Source organism: Lytechinus variegatus, chromosome 14, assembly GCF_018143015.1.
Source record: "Lytechinus variegatus isolate NC3 chromosome 14, Lvar_3.0, whole genome shotgun sequence".
NCBI classification, from domain to species: Eukaryota; Metazoa; Echinodermata; class Echinoidea; order Temnopleuroida; family Toxopneustidae; genus Lytechinus; species Lytechinus variegatus.
Window position 1 is genome coordinate 31,608,474 of NC_054753.1, and position 15,785 is coordinate 31,624,258.

A 15,785-nucleotide genomic window follows, 5' to 3' on the forward strand; every position below is an offset into this window, starting at 1 on the left:
GGCCAAAATTCATTGACCTTTGACCTTGGTCATGTGACGTGAAATGCGCACAGGATGTTCAGTGATACTTGATTACTCTAATGTCCAAGTTTAACGAACTAGACCAATAAATTTTCAAAGTTATGATGGTAATTCAACAGATACCCCCAAATCGGCCAAAGTTCATTGACCCTAAATGACCTTTGACCTTAATCATGAGACCTGAAACTTGCACAAAATGTTCAGTGTTGCTTGATTACTATTATGTCCATGTTTCATGAATCAGATCCATAAACTTTCAAAGTTATGATGGGAATTCAACAGATACCCCCAATTCGGCCAAAGTTCATTGACCCTAAATGACCTTTGACCTTGGTCATGTGACATAAAACTCACGCAGGATGTTCAGTGATAATTGATTAACCTTATGTCCAAGTTTCATGAACTAGGTCCATATATTTTCTAAGTTATGACATTTCAAAAACTTAATCTCAGGTTAAGATTTCGATGTTGATTCCTCCAAAATGGTCTAAGTTCATTGACCCTAAATGACCTTTGACCTTGGTCATGTGACATGAAACTCTAATAGGATGTTCAGTAATACTTGATTAACCTTATGGCCAAGTTTCATGAACTAGGTCCATATACTTTCTAAGTTATGATGTCATTTCAAAAACTTAACCTCAGGTTAAGATTTGATGTTGACGCCGCCGCCGCCGTCGGAAAAGCGGCGCCTATAGTCTCACTCTGCTTCGCAGGTGAGACAAAAACCCCAACATGGCCAAAGTTCATTGACCTCACATGACCTTTGACCTAGATCATGTGACCTGAAACTCCCACAGGATGTTCAGTGATACTTGATTACTGTTATGTCCAAGTTTCATGAATCAGATCCATAAACTTTTAAAGTTATGGTAATTCAACAGATACACCTAATTCGGCCAATGTTCATTGACCTTTGACCTTGGTCATGTGACCTGAAATGCGCACAAGATGTTCAGTGATACTTGATTACTCTAATGTCCAAGTTTCATGAATCAGATCCATAAACTTTCAAAGTTATGATAGTAATTCAACAGATACACCCAATTCGGCCAATGTTCATTGACCTTTGACCTTGGTCATGTGACCTGAAATGCGCACAGGATGTTCAGTGATACTTGATTACTCTAATGTCCAAGTTTCATGAATCAGATCCATAAACTTTCAAAGTTATGATGGTAATTCAACAGATACCCCCAATTCGGCCAAAGTTCATTGACCCTAAATGACCTTTGACCTTGGTCATGTGACGTAAAACTCATGCAGGATGTTCACTGATACTTGATTAACCTTATGTCTAAGTTTCATGAACTAGGTCAATATACTTTCTAAGTTATGACGTCATTTCAAAAACTTAACCTCAGGTTAAGATTTTGATGTTGGTTCCCACAACATGGTCTAAGTTCATTGACCCTAAACGACATTTGACCTTGGTCATGTGACATGAAACTCTAATAGGATGTTCAGTAATACTTGATTAACCTTATGGCCAAGTTTCATGAACTAGGTCCATATACTTTCTAAGTTATGATGTCATTTCAAAAACTTAACTTCAGGTTAAGATTTGATGTTGACGCCGCCGTTGACGCCGCCACCGCCGCCGCCGTCACCGTCGGAAAAGCGGCGCCTATAGTCTCACTCTGCTATGCAGGTGAGACAATAAATGAACAAATATTGCAAGATTTCATTTAAAAAGTAGCAAATTTGTATATTTAAAAAGCAATTCTTTTACTACATTGCCAATCTAGCTCCAGATTAAAAGATTATTATAGCTCCAGTTTAAAAGATTATTATAGCTCCAGAATAAAAGATTATTATAGCTCCAGTATAAAAGATTATTATAGCTCCAGAATAAAAGATTATTATTTACAGCATACTGTGCTGAAAGATTTTTTTCCCTCGAACTATATTCCAATTACTAGCATACAGGATCATGAGTAAGTGTTACAGTATCTCATACAAGAGTAGTTTCATAATTCATTCAAATTGAAGCAATTTACCAACTGACATGTATATGTACCGTATGTGGCCTGTTTTGATCTTTTTGACCATTAAGCACCCTTTGGAAGTGTGTAGGACAACAAAATGTAATATGTACTATTCAAGAACTGCTTTTTTATCATTTGGAGAGATTAAAAAAAGCGATAAGTTGAAAATAACATCATACTTCTGATGGTACCTATGGACATGTTAGTTGGTTGATTGTTTGAATGACAAGCCAATGTATAGCCCACTCATGTATAGCCCACTAATGCAAGTGATCCTCTGCATCAATAAATCACCATTTTGAATGTGTGAAGGGGGGGGGGGGGTTAGCCCAGGAAGAAAAAAACTGGTAATTTTTTCAATTGGTAACAATTGGTATTACAATAAAGAACAATTTTGGATATATTAGTGAACTGGTTTATTACAGGTGTACAAATGAAGGTCTTTTTATACATGGTAGATTGGTAGGTAAAAAATAATTTGAAAAGAAATTCATGGTTTGATTTGAATACACTTTTATTTTTAGATAACTCTTTGCCCTCTTAGTTTAACTAGAGTTACATTCAGAGGAATGCCAACTTCAACATGAGTCAGATATCACTCACAGTACAAAGCTTTTCTTTACAATAAAGAAATCAAATGCTATTATGGGTTGAACAGGGGTGTGAGTGGTCACAAAAAAAAGATCTAAAAAAAAAAGCTGAAGTGTTGAAAAAGTCTGAATAGAAAGTGCTCCCATACTTTTTGTACAGAGGAAAGCCAAAATAAGCTGAAATTAAGCTGAAAATCAAAACAAAAAAAATCTAAACTCTCACACCCCTGGTTGAATTAGCAAAGTCAATGCAAAACCAAGAATGCATCTTAAAATAATGTGGCACAAGAAGAATGGCAGGCAAAAAGTTAACAGATCTTGACCAATATTCCTGTGCATTGTTGTTTTAAAATTAATAATAATAATAATAATGCTCATTTCTTGTATAGCGCATCACACATAGAATAGCATGTCCTTATGCGCTTAAGGAAGAAATAGTGAAAGGTAAGAATAAAGTAATCAAGATTTTTAGATTGGATCATTAGTTCAAAGTTGGTATTTTATGCATTGAAAAGATATGCTTTGAGGGATCTCCTGAATGTACATAAATCACTTTGATATCTCACTGAATTCGGTAAAGCATTCCAGAGGACAGCAGAGGCATGAGTAAAAGCACGCTCACCATACATGTATGACTTTGTAAAGACAGAGGGAACAACAAATAATGCTTTTGAGCTTGATCTAAGTTTGAAACTCCAAACATAAAAAAAAGGTTTCAAGATAGATAAAAAATCTAGTTATAAATGGAAAAATAAATGGAAAAACATAGTTTTCTGAAGTAGGAAAAAAAAAATTTGGATACTTGGTTTGCTTTTTTTTTCTAAGAAACCTGTACCTCTGTATTGACCATTGCAGTAGGAGTACTTGCTTTCATTGTTTTCCAAGAAGTTTGTCAATATTGCTCCACTCATGTGATTTTGATGATTCACTGCCAAACTGGAATGAAATATATAAAAAAAACTTTCATGTTATTGTTCATCATAATTGAGACTAAATACATGTACAGTAATCATTATTTGTTTTATTTACCTCAAACTCTTTGATTCAAAATACAAAAGTATTTCGAGATATAGGTATATTCTTTAATTTAATAAAGATTTTCAAGAAAGATATGTATATTCTAAAACTCAATAAAGATTTTCACCCAAATAGAATCACAATAAATCAAACATTCTTTACCCCCAAAATAGAAACTAGGAAGGTATGTAACAGAGTGCATCCCTGAAAAAAAAAATTGAATCATTTATCACAATGCTATAATAGCCTATAAAAGTCTCTTCTTTCATTTGGCATTATATAGATTCTTCATTTATGTATGAGTGAGTAAAAATAATTTGAAGAAAGGATACAAAAAAGTCATTTGGTTGGTGGTATCTGAATTTCAATAAGAAAATCATAGGCATATAAAGTTCAATATTTGCTCTGTAACTTGATACCTCAATCACACAAAATATTCCGGAAATAAAGTTATGTTTATAAAAAATAATGCTTGAATTCAAACTATTTTTAAATATAAATACAGCTGTTGGACTTTCTTAACACTTTGTTTTGTTGAAGATCAAACATGCATAAAGACTATTTCAAACTGTATAATGTCTTTAGGAGGGTATCTTTAAAAATATATTTGTTCATAATCACTCATGGGTGAATGAAAAATCTTTTGATTTAATGAGAGAGGAGACTAAGCTTTACAATGATAGGTCATTCGTCTATTGTATTGTTAATGTGTTATGATAAATCATGAATACTTCTCGGTTTTTTTTTGTGGGATGCAATGAATTTCTTAAAGGAATGCACTTCACAAGCTAATTTGGGCTTATGTCGGTCTGTATTACACAACAAGTGGAATGCCTCTGGCCGTCTCACCTGCATCACGCGGTTCAATATAGCAGCAGTGCTGACTTTGAATACTACTCTAACTCGCACAAGATGTTCAGTGATACATGGTTACTCTTATGTCCACTTTTTATGAACTAGACCAATAAACTTACAGAGATATGATGGTTATTCACCAAAAAACCCCAACATGGCCAAAGTTCATTGACCTTACATGACCTTTGACCATGATCATGTGACGTGAAACTCAAACAGGATATTCAGTGATACTTGATTACTCTTATGTACAAGTTTCATGAATCAGATCCATAAACTTTCAAAGTTATGATGGTAATTCAACAGATACACCCAATTCGGCCAAAGTTCATTGACCTTTGACCTTGGTCATGTGACCTGAAATGTGCACAGGATGTTCAGTGATACTTGATTACTCTAATGAACTAGCCCAATAAACTTCCAAAGTTATGATGGTAATTCAACAGATACCCCCGATTCGGCCAAAGTTCATTGACCCTAATGACCTTTGACCTTAATCATGAGACCTGAAACTTGCACAAAATTTTCAGTGATGCTTGATTACTATTATGTCCAAGTTTCATGAATCAGATCCATAAATTTTCAAAGTTATGATGGGAATTCAACAGATATCTCCAATTCGGCCAAAGTTCATTGACCCTAAATGACCTTTGACCTTGGTCATGTGACGTGAAACTCATGCAGGATGTTCAGTGATACTTGATTAACCTTATGTCCAAGTTTCATGAACTAGGTCCATATATTTTCTAAGTTATGATGACATTTCAAAAACTTAACCACAGGTTAAGATTTCGATGTTGATTCCTCCAACATGGTCTAAGTTCATTGACCCTAAATGACCTTTGACCTTGGTCATGTGACATGAAATTCTAATAGGATGTTCAGTAATACTTGATTAACCTTATGGCCAAGTTTCATGAACTAGGTCCATATACTTTCTAAGTTATGATGTCATTTCAAAAACTTAACCTCAGGTTAAGATTTGATGTTGACGCCGCCGCCGCCGTCGGAAAAGCGGCGCCTATAGTCTCACTTTGCTTCGCAGGTGAGACAAAAATCACAAATAAATATCTTTTCAACCTAAATTAGAAGCAATCTCTGAATAAGTACCGGTACACCTACTGTCATGACAATCTGATATTACATCCTACATAAAGCTTTTTATCATGCAGCAAAGTGTACCTTTTTTCATTTTCTCATTACGTCAATTCATTTGCAAAAAATAGAAAATATCGATATTATTTTGTGACAATGGTGATGACAAATCTGACAGAAATCAAGTTTGGAATTATAATTCCAATCTTTACAAACTTGATTTCTGTCAGTAAGATGTGTAACTACATGTACTATACCTTAATATAATGAAAACATGGATGAGGTGGTTGTAACATTGATGAACTATTAACGTCTTGAAGACTCAACCAAACAGCATCAGGATCAAGTCTAATAAAACTATCAAATGTTGACATACAAACCTACAATAAAAAATAAATCAATAACTGATTCAGTTGCTAATTCAATTATGATAGTAATTATTGAGGTCGGACATGTAAGGCCTTTCAGAGTGGTCACAGTTATTCTGCTGTTTACTTACAAAGGAAGCAAGTCTGATTTTATTTGTCTTTTTTTAATTGACTTGTTTCTTGATTTGAGATATTTTTTGTATGTGCTACATAATGCTTAAGGAACTGGAGCCCACAATTTCTGAAATATAGATGTTTCATTAACAAACTCTTTATTATATTTCAACATAAAACAATGACATATTTCCTCATTTACTATTTCTTTTGCCACTGGACAGTAGAATAACTGTAACCAATTTGAAAGGTTCATAAGAATCTTAATCTTCATAATTAATCTTAAGGAAATGGAATGATATTTAAATAAGTGGAATGCCTCTGGCCGTCTCACCTGCATCACGCGATTCAACATAGCAGCAGTGCTGACTTTGAAAACTACTATAACTCGCACAAGATGTTCAGTGATACTTGGTTACTCTTATTTCCACGTTTTATGAACTAGACCGATACACTTACAGAGATAGAATGGTAATTCAACAATGTTGCCAAAATTCATTGACCTCACATGACCTTTGACCTTGATCATGTGACCTGAAACTTGCACAGGATATTCAGTGATACTTGATTACTCTTATGTCCAAGTTTCAAAAGTCAGATCAATAAACTTGCAAAGTTATGATGGTAATTCAACAGATACCCCCATTTTGGCCAAAGTTCATTGACCTTTGACCTTGGTCATGTGACCTAAAATGCGCACAGGATGTTCAGTGATACTTGATTACTCTTATGTCCAAGTTTTATGAACTAGACCAACATACTTTCAAAGTTATGATGGTAATTCAACAAATACCCCAATTCAGCCAAAGTTTATTGACCCTAAATGACCTTTGACCTTGATCATGTGCCCTGACCTCATGTGATGTGAAACTCATGCAGGATGTTTGGTGATACTTGATCAACCTTATGTCCAAGTTTAATGACCTAGGTCCATATATTTCCTAAGTTATGATGACATTTCAAAAACTTAACCTCAGGTTAAGATTTTGATGTTGATTCCCCCAACATGGTCTAAGTTCCAATGAACTTAGGGTCAATACTTAGGGTCAATACCCTAAATGACCTTTGACCTTGGTCATGTGACATGAAACTCTCATAGGATGTTCAGTTATACTTGATTAACCTTATGGCCAAGTTTCATGAACTAGGTCCATATACTTTCTAAGTTATGATGTCATTTCAAAAACTTAACCTCAGGTTAAGATTTGATGTTGACGCCGCAATTTTTGGTCTGACATGCACTTACATAATGTTGTGTGATTTTGGAACCACATACCCGGGTGACACAAAACTGGTCCAAAAGTTGCGCAAGACCTGAAAGTAAAAAGTCAATGAGCGGCGCGTTCAAAAGATTTCGCGCAGCAAATATCGCACAATTCGTTGAGGGGGGGCCTCCGAGGCCCCCCCCCCCGCCTAGATAGGGTTACCGGTAAGTCTCACTCTGGTCTCGCAGACAAAAATTATAATTTTCACAAAAAATACCATTTATTCCATGCTAAATTACCTAGTTTTGTTGACCTTAGACATTGATCATATGACCAGAAACTCACGCAAGATAACTGTGATTACTTTTATGTCTAACTCTCATGAAATAGATCCATTTACTTTCAAAGGTACATTTGAAAAAACATAGACTAGACTTGATTATGATTTCAATGTTGATACTACAACATGGTCATTGACCCTAAATGAACTTTGACCTTGGTTATGTGACATAAAACTCATGCAAAATCATCAGTGATACTCACTTGATTACCTCTGAGTTCATGTTTAATGAAATCGGTTCATACGTGTACACTTTCTGAGTTATGATTACATTTCAAAAACTTAACTTTGGATAACATTTCAATTTTGACACAGTCATTGCAGTAGGAAAAGTGGTCCCAATGTCTCGCTTCTACTATGCAGGCCAGACAAAAATAGGCAAGTCATGCATGATATAAAATTTGCTTTAATGAATATATGTAGAAAAACTACAGAAATATTAATGTATACATATACCCAGAGTGGAGAAACTTGTCATTGGGAGTGTACTTATGAAAAAATATGCAGCGGAATGAGAATTGGAGAGGTTGGCTCTGGTTAAATGCTACAGGAGTGTTTTGCTCATGGAGAAGAGAAGAGAGAGACAGAGGCTGGGTGGGGTGATATGGACTGATTGGTTACCTCTTGTAATACCAATGGTTGACATGTATTAAGATATGGAATACAAGCTTCAACCATTAATAGTAGGTCAGCATCACAGACATCAACCTGTACAAAATAGAAAACAATGATGGTTAGTATCTATTCACTTTAATCGCAGCTCAATGCGGTAAATATCTAGACATTAGTAATAATACTCATATTTATGGGTTTCTTTATTCTGTTATCTCTCAGTAAGGAGTATAAATAATTGGAACCCTGTGACAAATGAAATAGTCAATGCTGTCACCATTAACCAATTTAAGTTATCCATAAAAAGGTAGTGAAAGACTACTTAGTTTGAACCATACTTGAGATGGGGTGGGACAGTAAAGAGGGGCCAAAGTGACTGAAATATTCAAAGAGAATAACTTAAATTACCTGTAAACATAACTGACCAATTCCAGATAGAATGGAATGCTGTAATTTGTAGTAAGCTGTATGGAGATAACTTGATCCAGCTTTCAAACTGCATAAAAGGCAATGAATAAGAACATTCTATATCAGAAAATAATCAATGTTACATAATAGTATCTTTTTTATTTAGGCATCTATGAATCTTATACACTATGTGTATTATCCACAATCATCACTAATCCCTCAGACAACTTTGAAAGGAAATTCTTATTATTTATTTTATAATGCAGGAGACTGCTCATGATGGTGGTCTCCTGCATTCATTTATAATCTTGTTTTGAAAACATATATAACACATCTTCTTTTGTTAATATTTATTTACAATATTTATACTATGCGACTATTAATATTTTGTTATAATCATGTATTACCTTTGTAAATATTGTATATATTTTGTAATTCTGATATTGATGTGAATGCAGAAATAAATCAAATCAAATCAAATCAAATTTTTCCTGTTATTTAGGAATAATGTTAAAGCAAGAAAAATCAAAGTGATTGCCTATCTGATACCCTCACATCACAAGACCCAAAACAGCTGAAATATTTTGGTCAAACATCATACGTAGTCCCATTTATGCAATTCTTTGTTCGATGCATGTTACTCTAAGCATCCTTCAAAGTCTGGTGATTCACAAATCTTAAACAAACAATGTGTCTGCAAGAATGAAATGAGTTTAGACCAGATATCTGTTATGATACTAACCTGACAGATGCTTGTGTTTGTAGGAAATATGTAAGCTTGGGCCAGATATCTTTCACAACTCTCCTGCGAATAAAATCCCTTGCTCTTTCAGCTAAAATGAGAAGAGTCTCAAACGCCTGAAAAGGCAAAGAATGAAGATAAATACACAAAACATTTTTGCAATGTTAATGTATCAAAGGAAAATTAAATGAAAAAATAATTTTGATAGTGATTTGATAAGACTTTACATGCCATTCAACGTCAAAATATAGTTTTCATGCAATATGACACAAAGGCTCTAGTAAACCTTTAAAATCAATGTTAATTGCCACCATATCATTGTAGATCTGGATCTCCTAATTTAAAACGAATAATCAATAGCACCTATGCAAATGGCTATGTCGAAATATTATCGTTCTTTGTTCAAGAACCACGAGTCACACCTGATTTTGCAATCAATACAATATGCAATGATCTTTTGACCCCTAGATGACCTCCAACCTCATTATCCTCAGGAACAGATGTGTGGTATTGTGTGTATTGGTTTTACCCTTTTCTTTTTGTCATATTGATTTTTAATTATGCATTGATTGATTTTTATCATTTGTTTATGTAATTATTGTATGTTTTGTACCTTTTTTAATGGATGTGAATAAAGTGAATTTGAATTGGTATCACCAAATGATTATTTGTACTAAGTGTAAACACAACTGATGTATAAATAAAGATATGAGAGCAAAGCAGAACAAACACTTAAAAAAATGATGGATATGACCTCAAATCATTTGATCTTTTGACCCCTTGATGACCTTCGACCTGATCTTAGCATCATTTGCATCTAATTCATCATCAACAACACACATGTGGTATTACCTAAGGATCATATGTAGCAAGTATGAACACAATTGACGTAGAAAAAAAGAAATGAGAGATAATTGAACAACAACTTAAACATTTTTGTAACAGACCCACGCACATGTACTAATAGGAAAAGTGGCAACTGAAACTTGCGTACTTAATATGCAAATGTGTGCTCAGCAAATTGTTGTACCTGCAATGCACTGATAGTGCACTTGAAAGGGTGACATGCTTTGCTAATTGCGCATATTGAGAATGCGGTCAGGGTTGTTGAATTTCATATGGCCTGTTGTACTGAGAAAGTCTAAGCAACTCAAACAGATAATTAACTTAAAGCAGATTATTATTATTATTAAACCAAAATTACAAGCTTGTAGGTCTTTTGCAACATTTTCTCAGATTCTTGATATTGTGTCAAAATAAAGATACCAATGTCTTGGTCTTTTCTACCATCATTTTTTTTTCTAGCAATGAAAATCTTGTAAGGATGAGAACAAAAGTATGGACATTATGATAAACTTGTGTTGATTTTCTCTGAAATGGGTTTGCACTGTTGTATCTGCGACAGAGTGAATTGGATGACCGCCATGGAAATGGCTGTGTATAAACATGTTAAAGGAAAATCTCACCTGCTCAAGATTTTTGTTATTTAGACTTACATATGACACTTACCTTACATGTGACAAGCGTCTCTTGATCAGTAAACCTTAACACAAAAGATGGCCACAGTTTGTGCACAAGAGGTAATAACACATCTACAAATAAATACAATGTGAATAAAATGGATAATTATTTCATAATAGGAAAGTGTTTATCATTCAGAAGACTCAAAATCCTGTTATGAAATCAAGGGCTAAATTCATTTTAATTAAAATGTGCAAGGCATGTACAATTCATCAAACAAGCCACCTTTAACCAAATATCTTTCAAAATACATTATATATGAAATTATCTTTTACATTCAACATAATGAAATGTAGAGAAGAGTTATTTCAAGATTAGAGATATCACTACATTATTTGTATCAATCCACACATATATGTACAACCCTAGTTATATTCACAAAAAGATATATCAAGCAAATAATCATGGTGATGGACAAACTAACGAGGCAAGCTGAACTGAGGAAAGGTAGTATGTACTTCCAATTTGCAGTCTATTCATGTGAAATCAACAGGTGATGAATCAATGGGTACCGGTAAGAAGTAATTCCTTAAAAAGCTGTGTGCGCTATGAACGCCTAGCTTAGCCGGGTAATGAGCGCCTTGAGCACCTAACAAGGTGGATATGTGCACAATATAAATATCCTATATTATTATTATTTATTATTATTTGCTTTATTTATTTGAAACCTAGATAGGCCTGAATAAAGAAGCCATTATAGATTCTTCAGCAGGGAAGTCTAGCTATACTTTCTCAGAATGATGCTTAAGTTGATGTTCACATGTATGAACATGCAATTGTTGGAAATGTATAATTCATAATCAAATTGTTTTCTCAATGTGTTCAAGTTCCTGGCAGATATTCAGAAAACCATAACCCAACTGACTGACACAACACTATCAAAATTAACAAGGAAAATGCAATCAGATTCAGAGGAACAAATCAATGACACCATCTGCATCAATACTTATGACATGACAAGGTTATAAAAGCTATATAAGCAGGGGTTTCAAATTTCCTTGACCCTGTTACAATTCACACTTTATGCGCTAGTGCCCTTTGGTAAAGGCAATTAGCATCACTACCAGGTCCCTCTGAGAGGACCCATAGCCTTTGATCCTCTGGTTGCTTGCTTGCTTACAAGAATTCAGACTTTCTTAACAATCAGGAAAAATCCCCACCAAATTACAAATAAAAAATGACAAAATGATGTGAATTACCTTTGTGTTGATGCAGAGACTGTACACCTGATTGGACAGTAGTTAGAACCTGAAGTCTTAGGCGTGGGTTTGATGAAGACATCACATGAACACAGTGATTTAATACCTACAACAAATCAAGTAGTTTTAGTATCCAGGTTTTAAATCTAACTAAGGGGGTTTCACCTTGCATTCACTGAAATCACATTCACCTCCTCTTCACTTTATAGAGCATCCTTCTCCCTCAACCCAACCCTCCTACTCTTCTTCACTCACCCCTTCTCATCTGACCAGCCAACCTCAATGCAAGGTGCCCTTCTCAAAACATGATCAATATCCCTCCTCAACATTTTCGTACCAATGTGTTATATTACAAATTAACCACACTAATAACAATACACTGCAGGTTTCAATTTGAGCATAATGCTAATATTAGCCTACATTTTATTCCCATATATCAAAACCCAAGTTAACTAGAGCTTAGGGATCAATGTAAAGAAAACTATATAGACACTTGAATGAGTGCTGTTGAAATATATGCCTCCATCATGGCAAGATCTTGTATTCTTTATTTCTATTCTTAAGAAAATTCTATAATTTGAACCAAGTTTAAAATGTGATTTAAGTATGTATTGTATCTACATAGCGATGAACCTTCACCATCCCTCATCAAATCCTAGGCTAAATGCAAAAAAAATATGTCATGTTAGAGGATCACGCCACATTGTTATGTGACAAGTTTATTTTCAAGTGCAACTGTTGTGACCAAATTTGAGCAAAATTAATAAAATTTTATTCATTTCTAAAACTAAAGACTAACGTACATTCAAACATTCAATCGTGAAACACTACAAGAGGTCATATCATCAATACTAACAAGCCTTACCTGTTTAACATTCTCAATATGAAGAGGTAGTTGTTTGGGTTTATCAGGTTCATCCATCAATATATCTTCATCTGTGTTCGTGTTTAGATTCTTTACATCATCAAGGTTTGCCAGATCTTCCTCAGCTTTATTCAAAGTCTTGATATAATCATTGTAGAAGGCCATGATAGAACTCACTTCATCGCTTTCACAGCTGTAAACAAAAACAAACAAGTGGAATGCCTCTGGCTGTCTCACCTGCATCATGCGATTCAATATAGCAGCAGTGCTGACTTTGAAAACTACTATAAAATAATTATTCACAAAAAACACCATTCATATAATAATACAATACTACGTTCATTGACATTTGACCTTGATCATGTGACCTAAATTTTGTCAGTGATACTTGATTACCCCTATATCCACATTTTATACACTATATCTGTAAACTTTGAAAGTTATGACAGCAATCTCATAATTACCTCTAAAATTGCTAAAGTTCAATGACCTTAAATGACCTTTGACTTTGGTCATTTGACCTGAAACTCACACAAGATGTTCAGTGATACTTGGTTACTCTTCTGTCCACGTTTTTATGAACTAGACCAATACACATACAGAGATATGATGGCAATTCAACAAATACCCCCAATTTGGCAAAAGTTCATTGACCCTAAAAGACCTTTGACCTTAATCATGTGACCTAAAACTTGCACAGGATGTTCAGTGATACTTGATTACTATTATCTTAAAGTTTCATGAATCAAATTGATAAACTTTCAAAGTTATGATGGAAATTCAACAGATACCCCTCAATTTGGCCAAAGTTCATTGACCCTAAATGACCTATGACCTTTGACCTTAGTCATGTGACGTGAAACTCAAGCAGGATGTTCAGTAATACTTGATTAAGCTCATGTCCAAGTTTCATGAACTAGGTCCATATATTTTCTAAGTTATGATGACATTTCAAAAACTTAACCTTAGGTTAAGTTTTTGATGGTGATTCCCCCAACCCCCTCATCTAGGAGACGCAGAACCAGTTGACCATAAATGACCTTTGACCTTAATCATGTGACCTAAAACTTGCACAGGATGTTCAGTGATACTTGATTACTATTATCTTATTAAAGTTTCATGAATCCAATTGATAAACTTTCAAAGTTATGATGGAAATTCAACATATACCCCCAATTTGGCCAAACTTCATTGACCCTAAATGACCTTTGACCTTGGTCATGTGACCTGAAACTCAGGCAGAATGTTCAGTAATACTTGATTAACCTTATGGCCAAGTTTCATGAACTACGTCCATATGCTTTCTAAGTTATGTCATTTCAAAACTTAACCTTAGGTTAAGATTTGGTGTTGACGCCGCTGCCACCGCCGTAGCCGCTGTAGGAAAACCAGCGCCTATAGTCTCACTCTGCTATGCAGGCGAGACAAAAACACTGTACAGTATTATACCTAAATGAATATTTGTCAAACTATAAAAAATATGTAATAATAAATGGGGACACAATATTCACATTTTAACTAAAGCCTTGTAATCATAATTTAGCCCGTCATTGGGAGAATTTACGAAACTAGCATAATACTACTACTAATAATAGGCATTTATATAGCGTCATCTATCTAGAAATAATCTATTCTGAGGCGCAGTGTTCATTATTATTATTACCCCTGCTTTAGCTTGAGCTGCCTTTCAGCGCATTCAAGGATTTAATCCTGCCGGGTACCAATTTACTTCACCTGGGTTGAGTGCGGCAAAATGTTGATAAATTTCTTGCTGAAAGAAATTAGGCCATGGCTGGGATTTGAAACCACTGTTTCAAAGTCAGAAGACTAATCCACTTGGCCATAACGCTCCACAATACATATCAAGTATTGCTGTAATTCTCCATAGTGGAGAAAGGAAACAACTCCTGTTCTTTACAGATTAAACTAATTTTTGACTGATTCACTCTAAAGGCTTGATAAAAAAACAAATACATTTTCTATTTACAATATCTAATCTTCCACATTCATTTTATTTTAATCATTTATTTTTCCTTATAATTTTTCAGATAGATGACAGAACACTCATCAATGACTGTGCACAAAGTACTAACCTTGGTACCTCTTTACATTGACTGTCTTGACTAGGATACCATCTATTGATTGATGATATAAGAGACTCAAGAACACTCATTAAAGAGGTTGCCTGATCCAAATGATGCTCATCCATGAGATGAAATACCTGAAATTAAAACAAAACTAGAACTTTCACTGAAGGAGATTAATACCCCCAGTGTACACCATTACCATGGCAACAGTTTTCAACACATGGAAAAATGTGTCTAGCCTAGTATTACCCAAGACCAATGTGTGAGCTAAATATCATGAGAATTGGTTGAAATGGATGAAGTAGTTCAAACTGGAAGATTTTTTGCCTTAATTTTTGACATATGTTTTTACCATGGCAACACAACTTCCAACAAATGGAAAAAAAAATATGCCTTGCACATCTTTACCTCAAGACCAATATGTGTGCCAAGTTTCATGAGAATTGGTTGGAAGTGGTTTGATGCACAAGATTTACAACAGACCCACCGACCAACTGACCGCCCGTCTGACCGTACACTGATTCCTATATACCCATTTCAAACTTTCTTTTGGCAGTGGTATAAAAATCAGTATTTCATGAGGCTCATCCTCACTCTCAATTCACAATTTTCTCCCAAGAGACCCCCCCCCCGCACCTTCAGACCCCCCCCAGTAATGTGCCTCTGAATAGGTTATTTCTTAGAAAGATTAGACTTATATAAATGCCTATTATCATCATTATAATCTTGAATAATAGACAATTTGAATGTATGGCTCT

At 34.6% G+C, this 15,785-nt stretch overlaps 1 protein-coding gene across 3 annotated transcripts in view; it reads right to left on the reverse strand.

Moving 5' to 3' along the window:
* Window positions 1-2,782: 2,782 nt before the first annotated feature.
* Window positions 2,783-15,785, reverse strand: part of LOC121427396 (TELO2-interacting protein 1 homolog) — a 60,193-nt gene continuing 47,190 nt past the window's right edge. For all 3 annotated transcript variants that reach the window (XM_041623767.1, XM_041623766.1, XM_041623768.1), the window contains 9 exons: window positions 15,034-15,161; window positions 12,941-13,133; window positions 12,076-12,181; window positions 10,865-10,947; window positions 9,356-9,471; window positions 8,614-8,701; window positions 8,215-8,301; window positions 5,824-5,946; window positions 2,783-3,535 (listed from right to left, as the gene is read on the reverse strand). In XM_041623767.1, coding sequence (XP_041479701.1) covers window positions 3,470-3,535; window positions 5,824-5,946; window positions 8,215-8,301; window positions 8,614-8,701; window positions 9,356-9,471; window positions 10,865-10,947; window positions 12,076-12,181; window positions 12,941-13,133; window positions 15,034-15,161 — 990 coding nt within the window. In that variant the 3' untranslated portion in view covers window positions 2,783-3,469. The remainder of the gene's footprint in view (window positions 3,536-5,823; window positions 5,947-8,214; window positions 8,302-8,613; window positions 8,702-9,355; window positions 9,472-10,864; window positions 10,948-12,075; window positions 12,182-12,940; window positions 13,134-15,033; window positions 15,162-15,785) is intronic.